The 17,212-nt window shown below is 41.0% G+C and overlaps 1 protein-coding gene across 4 annotated transcripts in view; it reads left to right on the forward strand.

Moving 5' to 3' along the window:
• The window catches only part of ttc28 (tetratricopeptide repeat domain 28), a 235,723-nt gene continuing 218,511 nt past the window's right edge, over positions 1 to 17,212 (forward strand). The window contains exons 1-3 of one of the 4 annotated variants that reach the window (XM_083569229.1): positions 2 to 205; positions 391 to 478; positions 15,568 to 15,855. In XM_083569229.1, coding sequence (XP_083425355.1) covers positions 449 to 478; positions 15,568 to 15,855 — 318 coding nt within the window. In that variant the 5' untranslated portion in view covers positions 2 to 205; positions 391 to 448. Of the gene's footprint in view, positions 206 to 390; positions 479 to 13,993; positions 14,066 to 15,567; positions 15,856 to 17,212 lie in introns of those variants that run through there. The other 3 variants (XM_083569228.1, XM_083569230.1, XM_083569231.1) reach the window with 3 other exon arrangements.

Raw genomic sequence — 17,212 nt, forward strand, 5'->3', positions numbered from 1 at the left:
TGTGTTGTGACGGAGGCGCGTGCACGCGCTACAGTAGGTAACTCAACTCCGGCCTGATGTCACGAATAGTTAATTGAGCCTCGCCGCCAGAACCGTGCCACTCTGAACCGCCTTCTACCAGGAGGGGAAAATCCACAAGAAAAGCGGATCTGACAACATGGCGCACTTTCCCAAGAATAACTTTCTTCACTCGGAGTTGCTGACGGTTTGTGCATAAACTCCTGCGCGTGCCCTGTTTGTGTGTGTGTGTGTGTGTGTGTGTGTGTGTTTTCTCTCTGCATTCAGCTCGCGCGCCTCTAAAGTCTGGGCTTTTTTCCCCCTTCTTCTTCATCTTCATCTTCACCCGCCTGGCTCTGGGCGGCCCTCTTTCACCCCTCGGCTCGGACACAGACCTATCATGGGCTGAAAACTCTCACACTGCCGGTGATGGAAATCTAAAGGCGACAGGATGGAGAAACAAGGAGCGAGACGAGAGAAGGTAAAGCGGTCCGAGTGAAATATGAGCCTCTATAGTCGGGTCTTGTGACTGGAAGCCGCTCCACCGTGTCTCCTGAGCTAACCATTAGATCCTCCTGACACCTTTTGCTTTCTCTGGTCCTTCGTGCGAGCTGTTTACCTCTGTACGATCAGGAGAAAAGTTCAGTTTAACACCAACCCGAGAATTAGGTCCTGTTTAAGGTTAACTTCGACTGTTTTTACTTATTTTTTTCTAGGTTTCTTTACTGTAGGATTTAGGGTTTAGTTGTTAGCCGAGGAGCTTAAAGGAACCCTAACTGCAGTGTTGGAGATTTAGAGTAATTTTATTATACATTTCTGAACCTAAATCAGAAAGCAACCAGCTTAAAGGTCTAAATGTAATTATAACTCCCAGGCCTTGCTGTGGATATTAGTAAGGGCATCTGTTCCACCTTTGTTGCAAACAAACACACAAACAAACAAACAAACAAAACAAAAACGACAGTTTCAGAGAGAGAGAGAGAGAGAGAGAGAGAGAGAGAGAGAGAGAGAGAGAGAGAGTGTGAGTGTGTGTGTGTGTGTGTGTGTGTGTGTGTGTGTGTGTGTGTGAGATCTTGGTAATCACCAAAGTTCCCCAGAAGGATAGAAACATTTATTTAGGGGGCACACTTCTGGTTCTTTCACAATGACAACTGTTAAAAAAATGTTTCCTTCAGAAGAAAAAATCTTTAAAACTTTTTTTTGAAAGAAAATGTTCAACTTTCCACCGCCTACTGAAAATAACAAAGTTCAAGGTTAGATTTTTAGGTGCAGGAATTATTTGGTTATTTAGCTGCATGAAACAATGAAGTCAGTATAAGGTCCTCATAAGTATAGTAAGACATAAGAAAGTGTGTGTGTGTGTGTGTGTGTGTGTGTGTGTGTATATATATGTGTGTGTGTATATGTGTGTGTGTGTCTGTGTATGTGTGTGTGTGTGTGTGTGTGTGTGTGTGTGTGTGTGCTCGTGCTCGTTTCTTTTCTACCATCTCATTCAAAGGTGTAGATCCATTTACATTCTTTTGTTAAAATGTCCTGTTCTTTGTTTTTTTTTTTTTTTTGTAATTGATTTTTAGCCCCTTGTTTGATTGACTTATGTTATCATTGACTTTCTTTGACTATCATTTACTTTCCAGCTTAGTTAAAGAACACCTTTTCGATTAGGAAAATGGGGCTATTGACTTGTTTTCTTTAGACAGTTAATATCAGGTGCTATCACAATTTATTTAACTTTTTCCTTCAATGAGAAGGAATTACTAATCTTGTATTTGCTTGTATTAACGACGACTTCTTTAGGGGTCCCATTAGGGGTCACCACAGCGGATCATTCATGTCCATACCACGGTTCTTGAGTTAGCTGTGCTCTGCTCATAGCACTCGCATGTCTCTGCAAACACTTCGCTCCCAGTGGGCACTCTTTGTTTATGGAGCTTATGGAGGTTGTGACTCGTGCCATGGCCAAGCTAGATCTAGAAAGCCCCTCCATCCAGTAAACTTAGTCCTCTGAAGTTTCCATTTAAGACATCTGCAATGCTGCAGGCTGGTCCTTTCTGCTGACCTTGGTCAGGTTTTATAACCTCGACCTCAGTGCCACTCCTGGACCCTCTGTCCTTTGACCCAGCTGTGCCCTCACACACTAGGCAGGGACTGGTCAGTCTGGCAGTATTGGAATCTCGTTCCCAAAGCGTTGTTGATGCAGCTCGAGTTCCTGAAAGGGAACATCTCCAAGTTAAGTATGTAAGTAGGGAACACAACGCTGCATCAACAATGCTTTGGGAATGGGAGTCTAATACTGCCAGACTGACCAGTTGTGATTGCAGCCCGACTGAGTTGTTGATGCAGCTCGAGTTCTTGGAAGGAAACGTCTCCAAGTTACGTATGTAATCCTGGTTCCCTGAGGGAAGGAGACCTAGCTTCCTGGTCGTGACATCACCCCGCCGGTGATGCCACACTTTTCCACTTTCCAGACAGATTACACACGTGATTCAACATAAAAGGAATCAATCATGGGGCAGTGAGATGAAACCCACAATTCTCTTCAAAGTTGATTAATAATTTGTAACACCATAAAATAAATGTGCAATACACTGTATGGATAAAAATATTGGGACACCCGACCTTTTAGCTATACATGGTTTTATTAACTGTTCCCTTCACTTGAACTAGGAGACTCAAACCTGTTCCAGCATGACACTGCCCTTATGCACAATGGCAGCTCCATGAAAAAATGGTTTACATGGGTTGGAGTGGAAGATTTTGAGTGGCCTTTTAAAGGGCTCTGATCTCAACACCTGAACACCTTTGGGATTAATTGAAACGCTGACTGCACCCCAAGCCTCCTCACCCTACCTACATAAGTAACTGACTTTTCTGATTTTTTCTGTGGATGAATGAACACAAATCTTCACAAGCACACACTATAATCTAGTGGAAAATCTTCCCAGAAGAGTGGATGTTATAACAGCAATCCAGAATGGAAAATCGGATGTTCCAAAAATGAATACAAATCTTATGGTTAGGTGTCAACAAATTTTGTCCATATAGTTATGGAGTTATTAATGTTGTGGAAAATCTATAAACCAGCTTAGTTTCTGTTGTCACTTTATAATAGCTAACTTCTCTTGAAGTTTGACCAATGAATACAGCTGATTAGTATAAAAAAAACTGAATAAGTATGTTTTTCTTTGTTAAATAAGGTCAAGTTTGTAATCTGGTTTATCTTTAGATCTTTAGAGAGTATGTAGAGTGTGTGTGTATACAGGTTTTTGTGAATTAACTGTTGCTAATGAAATGGGATCCTAAATTAGAATGATTCACAGAGCAGCCAGGCCTAATATTACAGTTACTCTTATGGAAAAATTAATTAACAGCTTCCGAAAAAAATAAAATTTAGCAGCATTTTTGTGTAAACAATAATTTTTTTGTGTAAATATAACGATTGCCAGTGGTGTGCACTGCATTTATAAGGACGAAAACTTTGCCAAATCAATGAGGAAATTATTAAAGGACATTAATATGCCACAGAAGTATTACCCCAAATACTCTCCCAGAATTTCAGCACTCGTGCACTTTTTTGCTTGTGCAGCTCTTATTCCATGTACTTTATATCCCTACAACAACAAATAAAAGAAATCCAAGAAGTCTGTGCTAAAGCAATTCAGGTTCTCCTTTACAATGTAGCTAGCAAAGTAATTTCAGTACTTGCAGTTTTACCTGTTGTTAAATGCTTGCTCCCCCAGCACACATACAATCTCTAAAATGTACATGTCTTTCAAAATTAACAAAGTGTGTGTGTCACCTTCAACAAAAACGACTGCCGTTTTGATGATATGGAAACGCTTTATAGAAGCTTCTGTAGGAGATTTCAAATATTTCAAAACTTAATAGCAGTGATTACAGGGAAATCATAGCCTGTATTTGAAAAGCTCTTAAAATAGTAAGCTACTATTAATGCTTAATTAATTTTTAATTGGGTCCAAACCCCAATAACTTAAAAACATGTAGGACTACCAGGTTTAGATTACTTTACTAGACTTGATAAATAAATATCATTGTGTAGCGTATGATATACATATATATATATATATATATATATATATATATATATATATATATATATATATATATATATATATATATATATATATACAGTACTATACTATATTAACATTTTACTTCATTTTATAATTCATTATTATATTTTTATTAATAAATTTCATTATTTCAACATAAAACTTGAAATTATAGATTCAAACCGTGGTAAAAGGGGGATTACTGTACATTTAGCTTTGATTATAGCTTGGCAAACTTTTGCATTGTCTAATAAGTTACACAAGGTAGTCAATTGAAATTGTTTTTAATTTTGCTTGTCAAGAGTTAATTTGACATGTATTACTTTCTCAATGTGGAGAAGGTGTGAATTATTGTGCTGAGGAAAGGAAGGAGTACAGAGTCATAGAATTGACTAATTAGAATTACCAGGCTCAGAAACCACTATTTTACATAAATGCTTCAAGTGGCAGACATACTTCAACATACACTGTCAAGAGGAGACTGTGTGAATCAGGCTTTCATGGTCAAATTGAGGCAAATAAATTATTACTTTAGAAAAACTACAAGCAGTATAGACTTGTATGCTATACTGTTTTTTTTTTTTTTTTTGGGGGGGGGGGGGTACTATGCTGTACCCCCAGCAGGTAAAGAGGGATGTGGCAAAAGCAAAGGAAAATGCATATGAGAAGCTTTATATAAAGTTGGACACTAAGTAAGAAGAAAACGATTTATACCGATTGGCCAGGCAGAAGGACCGAGCTGGGAAGGATGTGCTGCAAGTTAGAGCAATTAAGGATGGAGATGGAAATGTGTTGACTAGTGAGGAGGAGGTGTTGAGAAGATGGAGGAAGTATTTTGAGCAGCTGATGAATGAGGAAAATGAGAGAGAGAAGGTTGAGAAGAGCCTGGGGAGCTGGAGGCATGCGCTGGAGAGAAGGGTAAAGAAAATCAGTAGGAGTAAGACAGAGTACATGTGTGTGAATGAGAGGGGGGGAAGTGGAGTGGTGTCAGGGAGAAAAGGTGGAGAAGTTGGAGGAGTTCGGGTACCCGGGTTCAACTGTGCAAAGTAATGGAGAGTGTGTTAGAGAAGTGAAGAAAAGAGTGCAGGCAGGGTGGAGTGGGTGGAGAAGAGTGGCAGGAGTGATTTGTGATCGACAGGTATCTGCAAGAGTGAAAGGGAATGTTTATAGGACTGTGGTAAGACCTGCGATGTTGTATGGTTTAGAGACCAAGGCAATGACTAAAAGACAGGAGGTGAAAGGAAAGCAGAGCTGAAGATGTTGAGGTTTTCACTGGGAGTGACGAGGATGGACAGGATTAGAAATGAGTTTATTATAGGGACAGCACATGTTGGATGTTTTGAAGACAAGGTGAGGGAGGCGAGATTGAGATGGTTTAGACATATGCAGAGGAAGGACATTGGTTATATAGGTAGGAGACTGCTGGGCGACCCCTAATGGGAGAAGCCAAAACAAGAAGAAGAAGTAGTATAGATTAGATCAGTGAAAACTCCTTTGTAATCCAAATTTTGGTTCTAAACAACGTGTCGTTGTTAAATGTAGAGAGGGTGAATGGATGGGTTCCTGAATGTATGGTTCTCAATGTAAAGCATGGAGGAGGATGTGTGATAGTCTTCATGTGTGATAGTGCTTTGCTGGTTTGGGGCACTTAGTGGCCCCAAACACACCTTTGTGTTATGTAAGAGCTATTCCTTCAAGAATGGGAGTGTTAAAGTGCTGAATCCTATGACCTGGCCTTCACAATCCCCCAATCTAAATCCAGTTGAGATGATTTAGGATGAGTTGGAATAAGAGTGAAGAAAAAACAACCAACAAGCACTCCAAACCTCAAGGTTTCTCAAGGTTGTTGGAAAACGAGGTGACTACCTCATAAGGCTGACTGAGAGAATGCCAGAAATGTGCAAAGCTGTCATCTATGTATATTTAATGTGTGTCTGTATGTGTGTCTGTGTGTATATGGCTCAGGTGGGAAAACGGCAAGAGGTTCAAAAACTGAAAAAATATGGCTTTATTTTGGGCAGCCACATGTTTACTTTTTTACTTTTTGTGTATAAACACATGCACACAAACACACTTTTGGTGTATATCTTTCTCTTTCTTGAGGCTCTCTACTCTACTATTTTTTCCTTCACTCACTGCAGAAGAGTACATTTATTAGTTGAATCTGGCACGGGTGTGTGATCCTTTCTGCTTGCTTTTGCTGGCTCTGCTCTCCATTCACAAACTGGCACTTGGCTACGCACATGCTGCCACATACACCCACTGCCCAATGCAGGCTGGGGAGTCTTCCGAACTACAGCTGACTCCCTCTCTCCAGCCATCTGTGCCCTGAGTCTGACCACCTTGAACTTAAACAGCCAATTTGCCAGATACCAACAAGTAATCTGCACGTTGGTATCTTTCATGCGATGGAGCCATTGGAGTGGGACGTGGTGTAAACGGAGTGTAAAGGCCAGACCCAGCAGATGGTATTGGAGGGTGAGGACCTCCCATTTGATTGCCAAACATTTCATTTCAATAATGCTGTACTGGCTCACAGCTGATGTACAGCACAGGGGTGCTCTTCCCACTCCACATCCTGGGACAACATGGCTCGAAGCACTGTTTGATGCACCAGTCTGTAAAACAATAAGAAACGAAAATGGATGTAAAAGAATGTAAAAGAGTTCAGCTTTTATCTGTTTTTAGCTTTTAGCTTTTTATAAGCCTGTTGGCATGGCCCTGTCCACTGGACTGGATCTGGTGCTCCCTCCCTTTAGTAAGCTTAGTCAGGTTGGTGTTGGTGGCATATGAATAGGCATAAATAAACAACTTAATGGTCTAGGGTCTCAGACTGGCCGCAATCATTGTCATCTTTTAAATTTGTGGATGCACCTGCCCATGACCCAAATGGAAGTCCAAATATTTTGCTTTGGATTTGCTGTGAGTTCCATAAACCTCAAGGTTCTCAGGAATGCCATCAAGTGTTATAAATGTCACTGCCATTCTTTACTTCAAATGATTGTATCTTCTGAATAGGCAGCAGTGTATTGTAGGGACAGAGGATTCAGGGTATGAGATGTTAAATGTTGCTGGGGCTCAGAATAACGTTTTTATGAGAAATTGGTGTCAAGGGGATCTGCCAACATTTTTTAGTTAAATCCAGTGCCAAATAAAAGTGTGCTGCACCTAGCTATTAGAGCTGTGTCAATATTACTTATTTACTAATGGACTTTTTTGAAAATCCACACAGAACTGGACCAACCTGTCCACGGGGTGAATTGGGCTGAATTTTTGACTTACATCCAGTCTCAGCTCCTCCCTCTTGGGAACCATCATTGCTAGAGACACAGGGACTGCCTCTCTCCATGGTTTTTAGAGATTAAGGTGGTATATTTGAAATGCATCACCTCTATCTGTGCACCCAACCTCATAGTCAACTTCTCCGACTTGCTGTGTAACCTCAAAGGGTCCTTGCCACTTTGTAAGTAATTTAGTGCTCGACGTGGGTAGTAATACAAGTATGTTTCTAGATTTTTGATGCAGCTCTGCACTCCTATTATACAGCCAGGATTGTCACTCTTGAGCCTGTTGCAAATTCCCCTATGGTAATTGATGCTGTGGAGTTTTTCTATTTTAGATCTAGGACATATTGTATTTAGTTTTTACTTTTAGAAGGTCTCTTCCAATTTTTGCAGATGACGTTAGCATGACATGCGGCTTACGAACGTATAATTATTTGAATTGGTAAAAACCATTGGAGAGTTGTGAGACCTCTTGTACTCTAAATAATGGGTAATTTATCCCAGTTTTGTGCATCATCGTAAAACATACTTAATAATCATATTCTTGAGGGTTTGATTAAATTGCTTCACCAAGCCATCTGTTTGTGTATGATAAACTCTCATGCAGATCGCTATAATTCCTAGTAATTTGTAAAGCTTGTGCGGGGTGGGTGACATAAATACAGTGCCATTGTCAGTCAGGATCTCTTTTGGGATCCTGACCCGGGAGATAAAACGGAATAGTGCCTCTGCAGCACTGTGTGCTGAAATGCTGTAGAGAAGCACTGCTTTTGGCTATTGCATGGCTTAGTCCTCTAAAACCAGCACAAAGCAATACCTTAATGCAGTTCATTCTAATGGCCCAATAAGGTCTATTCTAATTTCTTTGAGTGGGACCTTGATTAGCAGTAAAAGGAGCACTGGAACTTTTGGAATTGCTGGCGGATTAACCATCTGACATTCGTGTCATGCTGCACACCATCTGCGAACACTGCCATGAATGCCCACCCAATAAAAGCGAGCCATTAGATGTTTTAGTGTTTGTTTATGCCCCGAGTGCCTGACCATTGGATACTTATAAGTCGCTCTTTGGGCCTAACAAGTAGATTGCATTACTCTTTATTTGGATGTGCACATCGTCGATCTAAATCGACATCCCCCGGTTTGCACATCAGGGATCTAAAACAAAACCGCCACTCCCATCATGGTGCATTGGTCCTGGAAATACCTGGGCTCCCATAGTGTGAGGAAATCGGTATAGGCTTCTGTCCCACATCTGGCATGTCAGGATCACCAACCTGTGGGAAAGAGAACACAAACATAAGAGATTTAGGAAGAGGGGGAGATGGGTGTGAGCCTTGGGTACTAGTCTTTTAGTAATTGGCTCCCATATCTTGCCGTGGTGTGAGAGAGAGAAATAGAAGGGGTAGAAAGAGAGAGCGAGGGAATGAGAGAGGGAAGATTATGGGTTGCTTATCCCCAGATATGCCGCCAAATGGCCCTCGGTGCTTGATGCTTGCATTCGACCCACTCTGCTGTCCTAACTGCTCGAACACCACCAGGTCGATTATCTTGTTGGGGTCCCAGTCCTTCTTCAACAGCCACTTCCAGCAGGTATTGTGAATGCAAAAGAACGTGCCGCTGCTTGAAGGTCCTGGCAACCTGCTGCATTATTGCCCATTTCAGGTCACCATACTTCAGCATGCGATCAGCTGGGAGCCGTTGGATTGCAAGCTGGGTTTCTCCAGTGAGCTCCAGAACACCTTCTGGTTTTCCTCCTAAACTTGAAGCAGTGCCAAGAAGTGCTGATTCTGCTATGCATGCTCTGTGATGGCTTTGACCAGCACCCCCAGTGGTGAAAACTCAATGGCAATGTATCTGTGTGCCTCTTCCTCAGTCCCGGTTTATGGCACCACCGTGAAGAAGTAATCACAGGTTAACAAACAAAGAAATCCCCTGGAAAGCTGGGCTTTCATACCACTTCAGCAGGGCCACAGACTGATCACCTCCATGCCATGCCGACTTGAGGCAGTAATTAAAGCAAAATAAGCATTTACCAAATATTGAGTACATATACAGTAAGTTAACATACTTTCCAGAAGGCCACCAATATACTAAAAATTAACTTTTTTTTATTGGTCTTATGAAGTATGCTAATTGTTTGAAATAGTAAATTGGTGGGTTTTTGTTAAATTTAAGGCCAAAATCATAAAAATTAAAAGAAATAAACACTGAAATATATATATATGTGTCTGATGAATCTATATAATATACGTTTTACTTTTTATATTGAATTACTAAAATAAATCAACTTTTTTAAGATATTCTAATATATTAAGATGCACTTGTGTTATATATATATATATATATATATATATATATATATATATATATATATATATATATATATATATATATATATATATATATATGTATATACACACTAATCGGTGTGTGTGTGTGTGCGTGTGTGCATGTATATATATATATATATATATATATATATATATATATATATATATATATATATATATATATATATATGGGTGGGTAGAGATTGAGGTATAAGGCAGTTGATATGGTAGTTCAACTGACAAGAAAGAAACTGCTTAAATAATGTATAGTACAGTTTAATTTATTAGTTTTTTTATCTAGAATATTATTTTAGTAAAATATTTTATTTTCATTTTTTTTTTCATCTTTTCCCGCTTATCCGTAATTCGGGTCGCGGGGGCAGCAGTCTAAGCAGATTTCCCAGACACTTCTCCGTGTCCAGGGATCGGGCTGTCAAGGCCCCTGCCTTCGACTGCTGCCCAATCCTCTCAGCACCGGTCCCTTACGGCCCCTCCTGCCGGTCGTGAGCCCACGGGAGGGCGGCCCCACGTCGCTCCGACGTCACGGTCCTTGGTTTTTTCTCGTAAGGGTCCCCTGGAGCATAGAGGGTTAAGGGCCTTGCTCAAGGGCCCAAGAGTGGCAGCTTGGCGATACAGGGGCTTGAACCCCCGACCTTCCTAACGGTAACCCAGCGCCTTAACCGCTGGAGCCACCACTTAGTAAAATTTATTTAAATATATTATATGTATTTAAAAAACAAACAAACAACAATTTATTATTTTTCATTGTAGAAGTAGTAGTAGTAGTAGTAATGGAGTAATGGATCACAATAGTTTTTTAATAGAATTCAGATAATAAATTTTTTAGGAAAGTTAGAGCATGAAAATACCCTGACATTAACCGTTATATCCCTCTGACTGGGTGTTGGACACATCTGTAGAAAAATCGGCTTAGTGATCAGTATGCCACAGTATACACTTCACTACTGTAGTGCAGACATAACAGGTGTCGAAACTGTAGCAGGATTCTGACTGAAAGCTTTTCAGTGCTGTCTATGCAGCTCCTGCTGTGCTTCCAGCCTACTGACCATAACATGTTTCACAGCCACTTTATGATTTGCCTGAAAGCAACAGACTCTCCTGTGTTTTCGTTTTCACTCTGGCATGGAATCTTAAAGCGGTTTTGACTGTAATGTATATCAACACTGGGTTTATATTACCTATTGAATACCTTATTGTTCCCTTTCAGGAACTCAAACTGCGTCGCATCGCTTTGGGAACGCTTCCGCGTTGTCCACACTCACATCACGTGTGTAATCTGTGCAATGGAAGACGCAGCGTCACCGGCGGGGTGACTTCACGACCAGGAAGCTATAAAAAGCACATGGCGTGAAGCCGGCGCCAGCTTCTGTTTGTTCTGTTTGGGGGGCACACCTTTGTGTGGCTTGCCTGGGCGCAGAGCATGCTAAGTCGGTTCTCGAGGGAGCCGACTGCGAGCACTCGAAGCCCCGGGAGGTGACAGATCTGAGGACCCTGCCACAGAAAGTGTTCAGTATCCATCCTGCCTTCTCACAGGAAGTTCCTGAGGTTCACTTTTGGGGCCGAGGCGTAACAATATCGGTTTCTTCGGTTTGGCCTTGCCCTATCACCCCGCACCTTCACAAAGTGTGTGGATGTGGCTCTGGCTTCCCTAACACTTCAGGGCATCCACATCCTCAATTATATCGACGATTGATTGATATTAGCTTGATCAGAGCAATTAGCAGTCCAGCATCAAGATGTTGTTCTCGCTCACATGAAGGAGCTGGGGTTTCGGCTCAACACCAAGAAGAGTGTGCTTTCTCCATTACAGAGAACCACATACCTAGGTGTCATATGGGATTTGACTGCTATGAGTGCGCAGCTTTCTCCTGTCCGCATTGCGTCCATCCTTACGGCCATCAGAAAGGTCATAGAGGGCAGTCACTCACTGTCAAGCAGTTTCAGAGACTGCTTATGGCAGCAGCATCCAATGTGATTCCACTCCGTTCTATGAAGGACATTCTGCGATGCCTACGTGCCATAGATGTTTGGAGAGATCCCGGGTTCTTATCTCTAGGCCCCGGGCTGGGAGTCCCCAGTCGTCACATAATGCTTACGTCAGAGGCGGCCCTAACGGGGTGGGGAGCAATCACGAGCGGCTGCTCCACCCAAGGTCTGTGGGAAGGGCCCCATCTACTATGGCACATCAATTGCCTAGAGATGCTTGTCGTATTTCTGTGTCTGAAGCGCCTCTATGTCTTTTTCCCATCGCTTTGCTTACGTGAGTTCTGGAGAGAGTTCACCGGGATGGTGTCTGTCTCCTCCTCGGAGACCTGGTAGCCCCATGGGAGATACCTCTGAGATACTTCTTACAGAACCCGGCTGGTCCCGGCTTCACTCCATGTGCTTTTTTATAGCTTTCTGGTTGTGACGTAACCCCCCGGTGACGCCGCACCTTCCATTGGACAGACTACACACGTGATTCGGAGCTTGGACAACGCAGAAGCGTCTCATTCCCTCAGAACTAGGGTTACATATGTAACATAGAGACGTTTCTGTAGTAACAATTTAGACAGAGGTGATTTAGGTATTTCCATGTGCCAGTAGATGTTTATTTAGTATATTTTTAGAATTATGTGAGATAATTCACTTGTATATGAAGGCTGCCTAAATAATTTAATTATGTTTGTAACTGACATTGAAAGAAAATTGTTGATCCTCACACCCTGCAACAAAAATAAGACAAGTAAGAAAATCCCCTGGATGGAGAGAAGAAAGGGAAGAAAATTGGAAAATGATGGATAAAAAATGGAAGCAGAATTCTTAATGACGAGAATAATGATAATGACAGACTTTACATTTACTATTTGTTATATTATACATTCAGTACGTTTGTATTTAGGAAGGTTGCAGTGAAGAAGGGCAGGTTTTGTTTCATTTCGCAAAGCATTTTTATACAGCTGTGAGTCAAATAAGATTTTTCACTAAATTGCATCCCAATCCCGAGCTGTAATTCGCTGATACTGCTTGATCACCAAGAACAATACACTGGGCAAAAGCCTACTGAACATTTTTCAGCCCAGCTTGCATTTGCTTGGCCCGAATATGTTTTGCCATTGCTCTAGTTGGAATATATTTCTCAAGTTTGATTCTCAAGCATCATGCCACTCAAATTAAAGTACAAGGCAATCTGCAAGTGCAGCTAATTCCTGCTGAAACTATTCCATGTATGTGGTATAATCGCAATTCATAAACATCTACGATTTACTCTTGATTTGTGCTGTTTGGCCTCTCTAAAAGGCTTCTCAAATGTGCTGCATGTTTTGCGATTTTTGGATGATGGGCAGCGAAAGGAGCAGCTGTTCCACATCTACACCATGCTATGTTAAAGCATAGCTCTTTACAGCTTCTAAAGAAAGTGGGCATCCATTTCTCCTTCAGCTACAGTATACGCCAACGAAGAAAGTCTCGATTTTTATTTTCTTAAGAATGTGCTTTAGCCCCATGACCTAAACAAAGAAGCTGAAATAAAGCCCACTACTAAAGGCTGGACTGTACAGGTGGAGGTACTGCCTATCAAGAAATTATAGTTAGAGGTTTTTGACTGTGTTGAGCGGGTCCTGACCAAAACAACAAGTGCGTCGGCACTTTATTTGCTGCGCTAAATTGGGGCCCAAGAAGCAGGTTGAACATTCCTTCTTTATGAGCTGAGGCCCAGAATACTATCGGAAAGAGTCTGCAGTTTGACTCAGTGCCTCACTTAGCTGTTTGACGTGAGGAAGTATTACAGATGATTGGGCAAATGATCTCCCTGAACAACTGGCTGAGAATTTACAAGAGATTTTAATTGCTCTATATTTCATCTGTTGGTTGTTGTGTCTGTGGAACGTTTATAGCTGTTATGTTTGGACTATTGAATGGTTTGGGTTCTACACATGTGGCATGTTTGTGCATGTGGTGGGTCTGTTCACACCCACTATGATGTACATTGGCACCCCGCTTGTGTGTGTTTGTGTGTGTATGTGTGTGGGGGGAGGAACAAATTTTAAATCTAGGTAGATAAAAGTGTGTATGTGTGTGTTTTCTTATGCAGCATGTCTTCTGCACTTCAGCTAAAGGTTGATTCACACTGCCTGAATTGGTGGTACCCAAATTTGTCTGTGCAGAATTACCAGCACCAAGGCTCTCATTAAGTCTTGTTGCGTGTCCATGTGGTCAACAGCCAACATAAACACACCCAGAACTGTTATCTGTGTCTGGCCTGGATAATACTCGCTACAGTCTTATTCTCAGGCAGACCTTCTGTACACACAGAATGGTTTAGACCTCTCTAGAACTCACTGGCCTGAGGAGATAAACTATTTCACATAATCGCTTGCAGGTAGGCATGAATTCAAATGTATGATTAGAAAACTCAAACTTTAGAACATTAGACTACTTGTGTATGATTTGCTTTCCATTTCTATCTATCATCTGAGAAAAAGGTTTGCTTTCTTGAACTTTAAACACTCTTCTTGTCCTCTATTCATTCAGTCTCTCTTTCCTTCCGTTCTCTTTCCCTTCACTGCTTTGACAGTCCTTTGTTTTTTCCCCCCAAATGTCCTTTCTCATTTACCTTTTTTCTCATGGTTTAATGCTAACCCAGACTCTGTCCTCAGAATGACCTTATAATATCCTTCTATCAGTTGTTTTTGTCACAAAAGATCTGCTTCCTTTTACTTTTTGACTCTCAAATTCCCACCAGTGTGTTTTTACTTTCTCTTACTCGTCCTGTAGCCATAGCTTTTGCCTGCTATGACCTTCCTTTTTTTCTTCTCTCTCTGGAAGTAATTACTGCGCTATCCCAGTTCCGTTAGCGGAGAGGTGTGGCCTTTGCCAGAGATCCCTGCTTCTGCCCTCCTTCTCTCTCCCCAGGCATCCTCGGTCTCCCCCCTTTGTCCGTCCCTCCTTGCTCTTGGGGATACTCCAGATGTGAAGCTCAGAGGTGGCTAGCCATAAATTGCTTGCATACTCTTAAGTCAGCAACAGCCACCACTGTGTTCAGTGCAGCCAAAAGCATAGAGCAGAGACTTCCAGCTGCATTGTCTGTGTTTTTACTCCTTCCTGCAGCTGCTCCCTTATCTTATGTGTGGCAAAATAACTCACAATAGTTCTCTAAGTCCCAACAGTCAAATAGGCTGCTAGGACATTACAAAACAAAGCTAAAAAGCCCTGTTTTAGTGATTCATTCTGCTTACAGCTTCACATTTTGTAAAAAGGCTGAAATTGAACAGCAGGGATCGACTGTTTAATTTGGTTTCGCTCTTACGGCAAATTTATATTTCTGCAAGTATTTGTGCTTCATGCAAATCTGTATATTCAATAGAACTGGGAGTTGGATGGACAATGTGGTGATATAAGATCTGTACCAGGGGGGCCATGCTAAAAAACATAAAATGCATTTCCTTTACAGTATTTAAGCCACATTTGACACACTAGCTTGCAATGTTTCCACTTCATAAATTCTGATAATTTGTAGTCCCACATACCATCTTCTTGTGTACCTTCCCACACGTGATCCTCAAGCACACAGTAAACAGCTAAATCTTTTGTTCATTGCCTTTGTAGTAATTTGTAATTTTGTTGCTTTCTGATATTCTGCATGGCATAGGCTACTCTGCCCCCTAGTGCACATGTTAACAAATTTGTACATGATTGCAGTACATTTGACTTGCCTGGTATGTTTTACAGTTTTTGTAGATGAGCACTAAAATTGCTTTAGTTTTTGATATCAGCAACACAGCAATTAGTATGTTCAGACTCCTACCCAGATTATTTCCATCTTAATGTTTAAAAACCATATAACCAGCAGTAGTCAACACATTTATTTTCATATTTATGCAGATTACAGGAGCTGGATCTTGGGCACTGGGCAGAGCAGCACCCACTGGGGCTGAAGTGCCAATCATGAGCAAGGCTGAGTTCATGGAGAAGGTTCGGCGCAGTAACGAGGCATGCCAGCTTGGTGACTTTAGCACAGCCGTGGAACTGTACAGTGAGGCCTTGTGCGCCGACCCACAGAACTGCATCCTCTACAGCAACCGCTCTGCTGCTTTCCTCAAACTTGGCCAGTACAACGCAGCACTAGACGATGCAGTCAAGGCCCGTCTGCTGAACCCCAAGTGGCCTAAGGTAGGTGGGATTGTTTGGTTTGCTAAGTTGGATAGTTATATCCGAGATAATAATGTATTTTAATGTCGATTATTTTGTATTGTACACAGTAAATAAACATTTAGGTCATGCAGCACTACATTTACACTATGTGGCCACTCAAGTGCTTTCACAACAACCTGGATAATTCAACAATTATGTGTCCCAAAATTGTGGCAACAGTTTTGGGAGAAGAACAATATATTAATGTTATGGTCAGCTATCAACATCATTCTTGGCCATTTAGTGTTTGTATAAATATATTTAAGACTGATTATAATTGTGTAATTGAACGCATTACATAATGTAAGTAATCAAATACCTTAAAACAAATTTATCTTACCTGGGTGTTGAGGGTTATTTTGATATCTTTTTGAGCATGTTTACATGCAAGCTAAGACTTTCTTCTTTCAATGTGTTTTCCCATTTTAATTTTATCCTCTGTAAAGCAGCATGGGTTTCACTATGATTTCAGTTGTGTCTAAAAATCAGAAAATGGCTTCCCTGTTATATGTGGTTCTTTTCCAAACTGTTACCACAAAGCTCAAGGCACTCAATTGTACAGGACGTCTTTAGATGCGCTATAATAAAATTTGCATTCACTTAAACTTGGAAACCCAAACCTGTTCCAGCATGGCAATGCCCCTGTGCATAAAGTGAGCTCCTTGAAGATCTGGTTTACATGCTTTGGAGAGGAAGATCTTGAGTGGCCTGCTATAGAGCTCCGATCTCATTCTCATTGAAAATTTCAAACAGCTTTTTCCGTAGACAAGAAAATCACATCGCGATACAGTGCGGGATTTAGTAAATAAATATATGAGTTAGAATAATAAAGAGTTTAATAAAATGAATAAATGTTTATTATTCTAAAAAGAAAACTTATTTGTTTAATATTTACCAAGGCCTGTTCTATTTTCTCTTTCTTATTTAGTATTGCTCTTTAATAAAGACAAATTACTTCTTATCCGATTACTTGATAAATCGATGGAATAATCCTTAGAATACTTGATTACTAAATTACTAAATTAATTGATTGAAGCAGCCATAGTTTACTACTTTGATTGCAATTTTTTTTGCAGTTTTTCCTGCCATAATTTTACTTACCAACCCCAAATTTGTAATAAAATAAAAACAACTAAATAGTCTATAGCCGCATGCAATGACTGGTATGAAATGACTGGTAAGCCTTGGCACTGCCTGGTTATTGCTTGTGTTCCCTTATAAGGTGAACATTGAGCTGGTTTGTGCCTGCATACAATCACAACCTTTTGACAGGACAAAGGATGACACACAACCATGCAGTGGCTTTATATAACATTTGCTTTTCATTCTACTCTGC

Source organism: Silurus aristotelis (genome assembly GCF_946808225.1).
Source record: "Silurus aristotelis genome assembly, chromosome: 18".
NCBI classification, from domain to species: Eukaryota; Metazoa; Chordata; class Actinopteri; order Siluriformes; family Siluridae; genus Silurus; species Silurus aristotelis.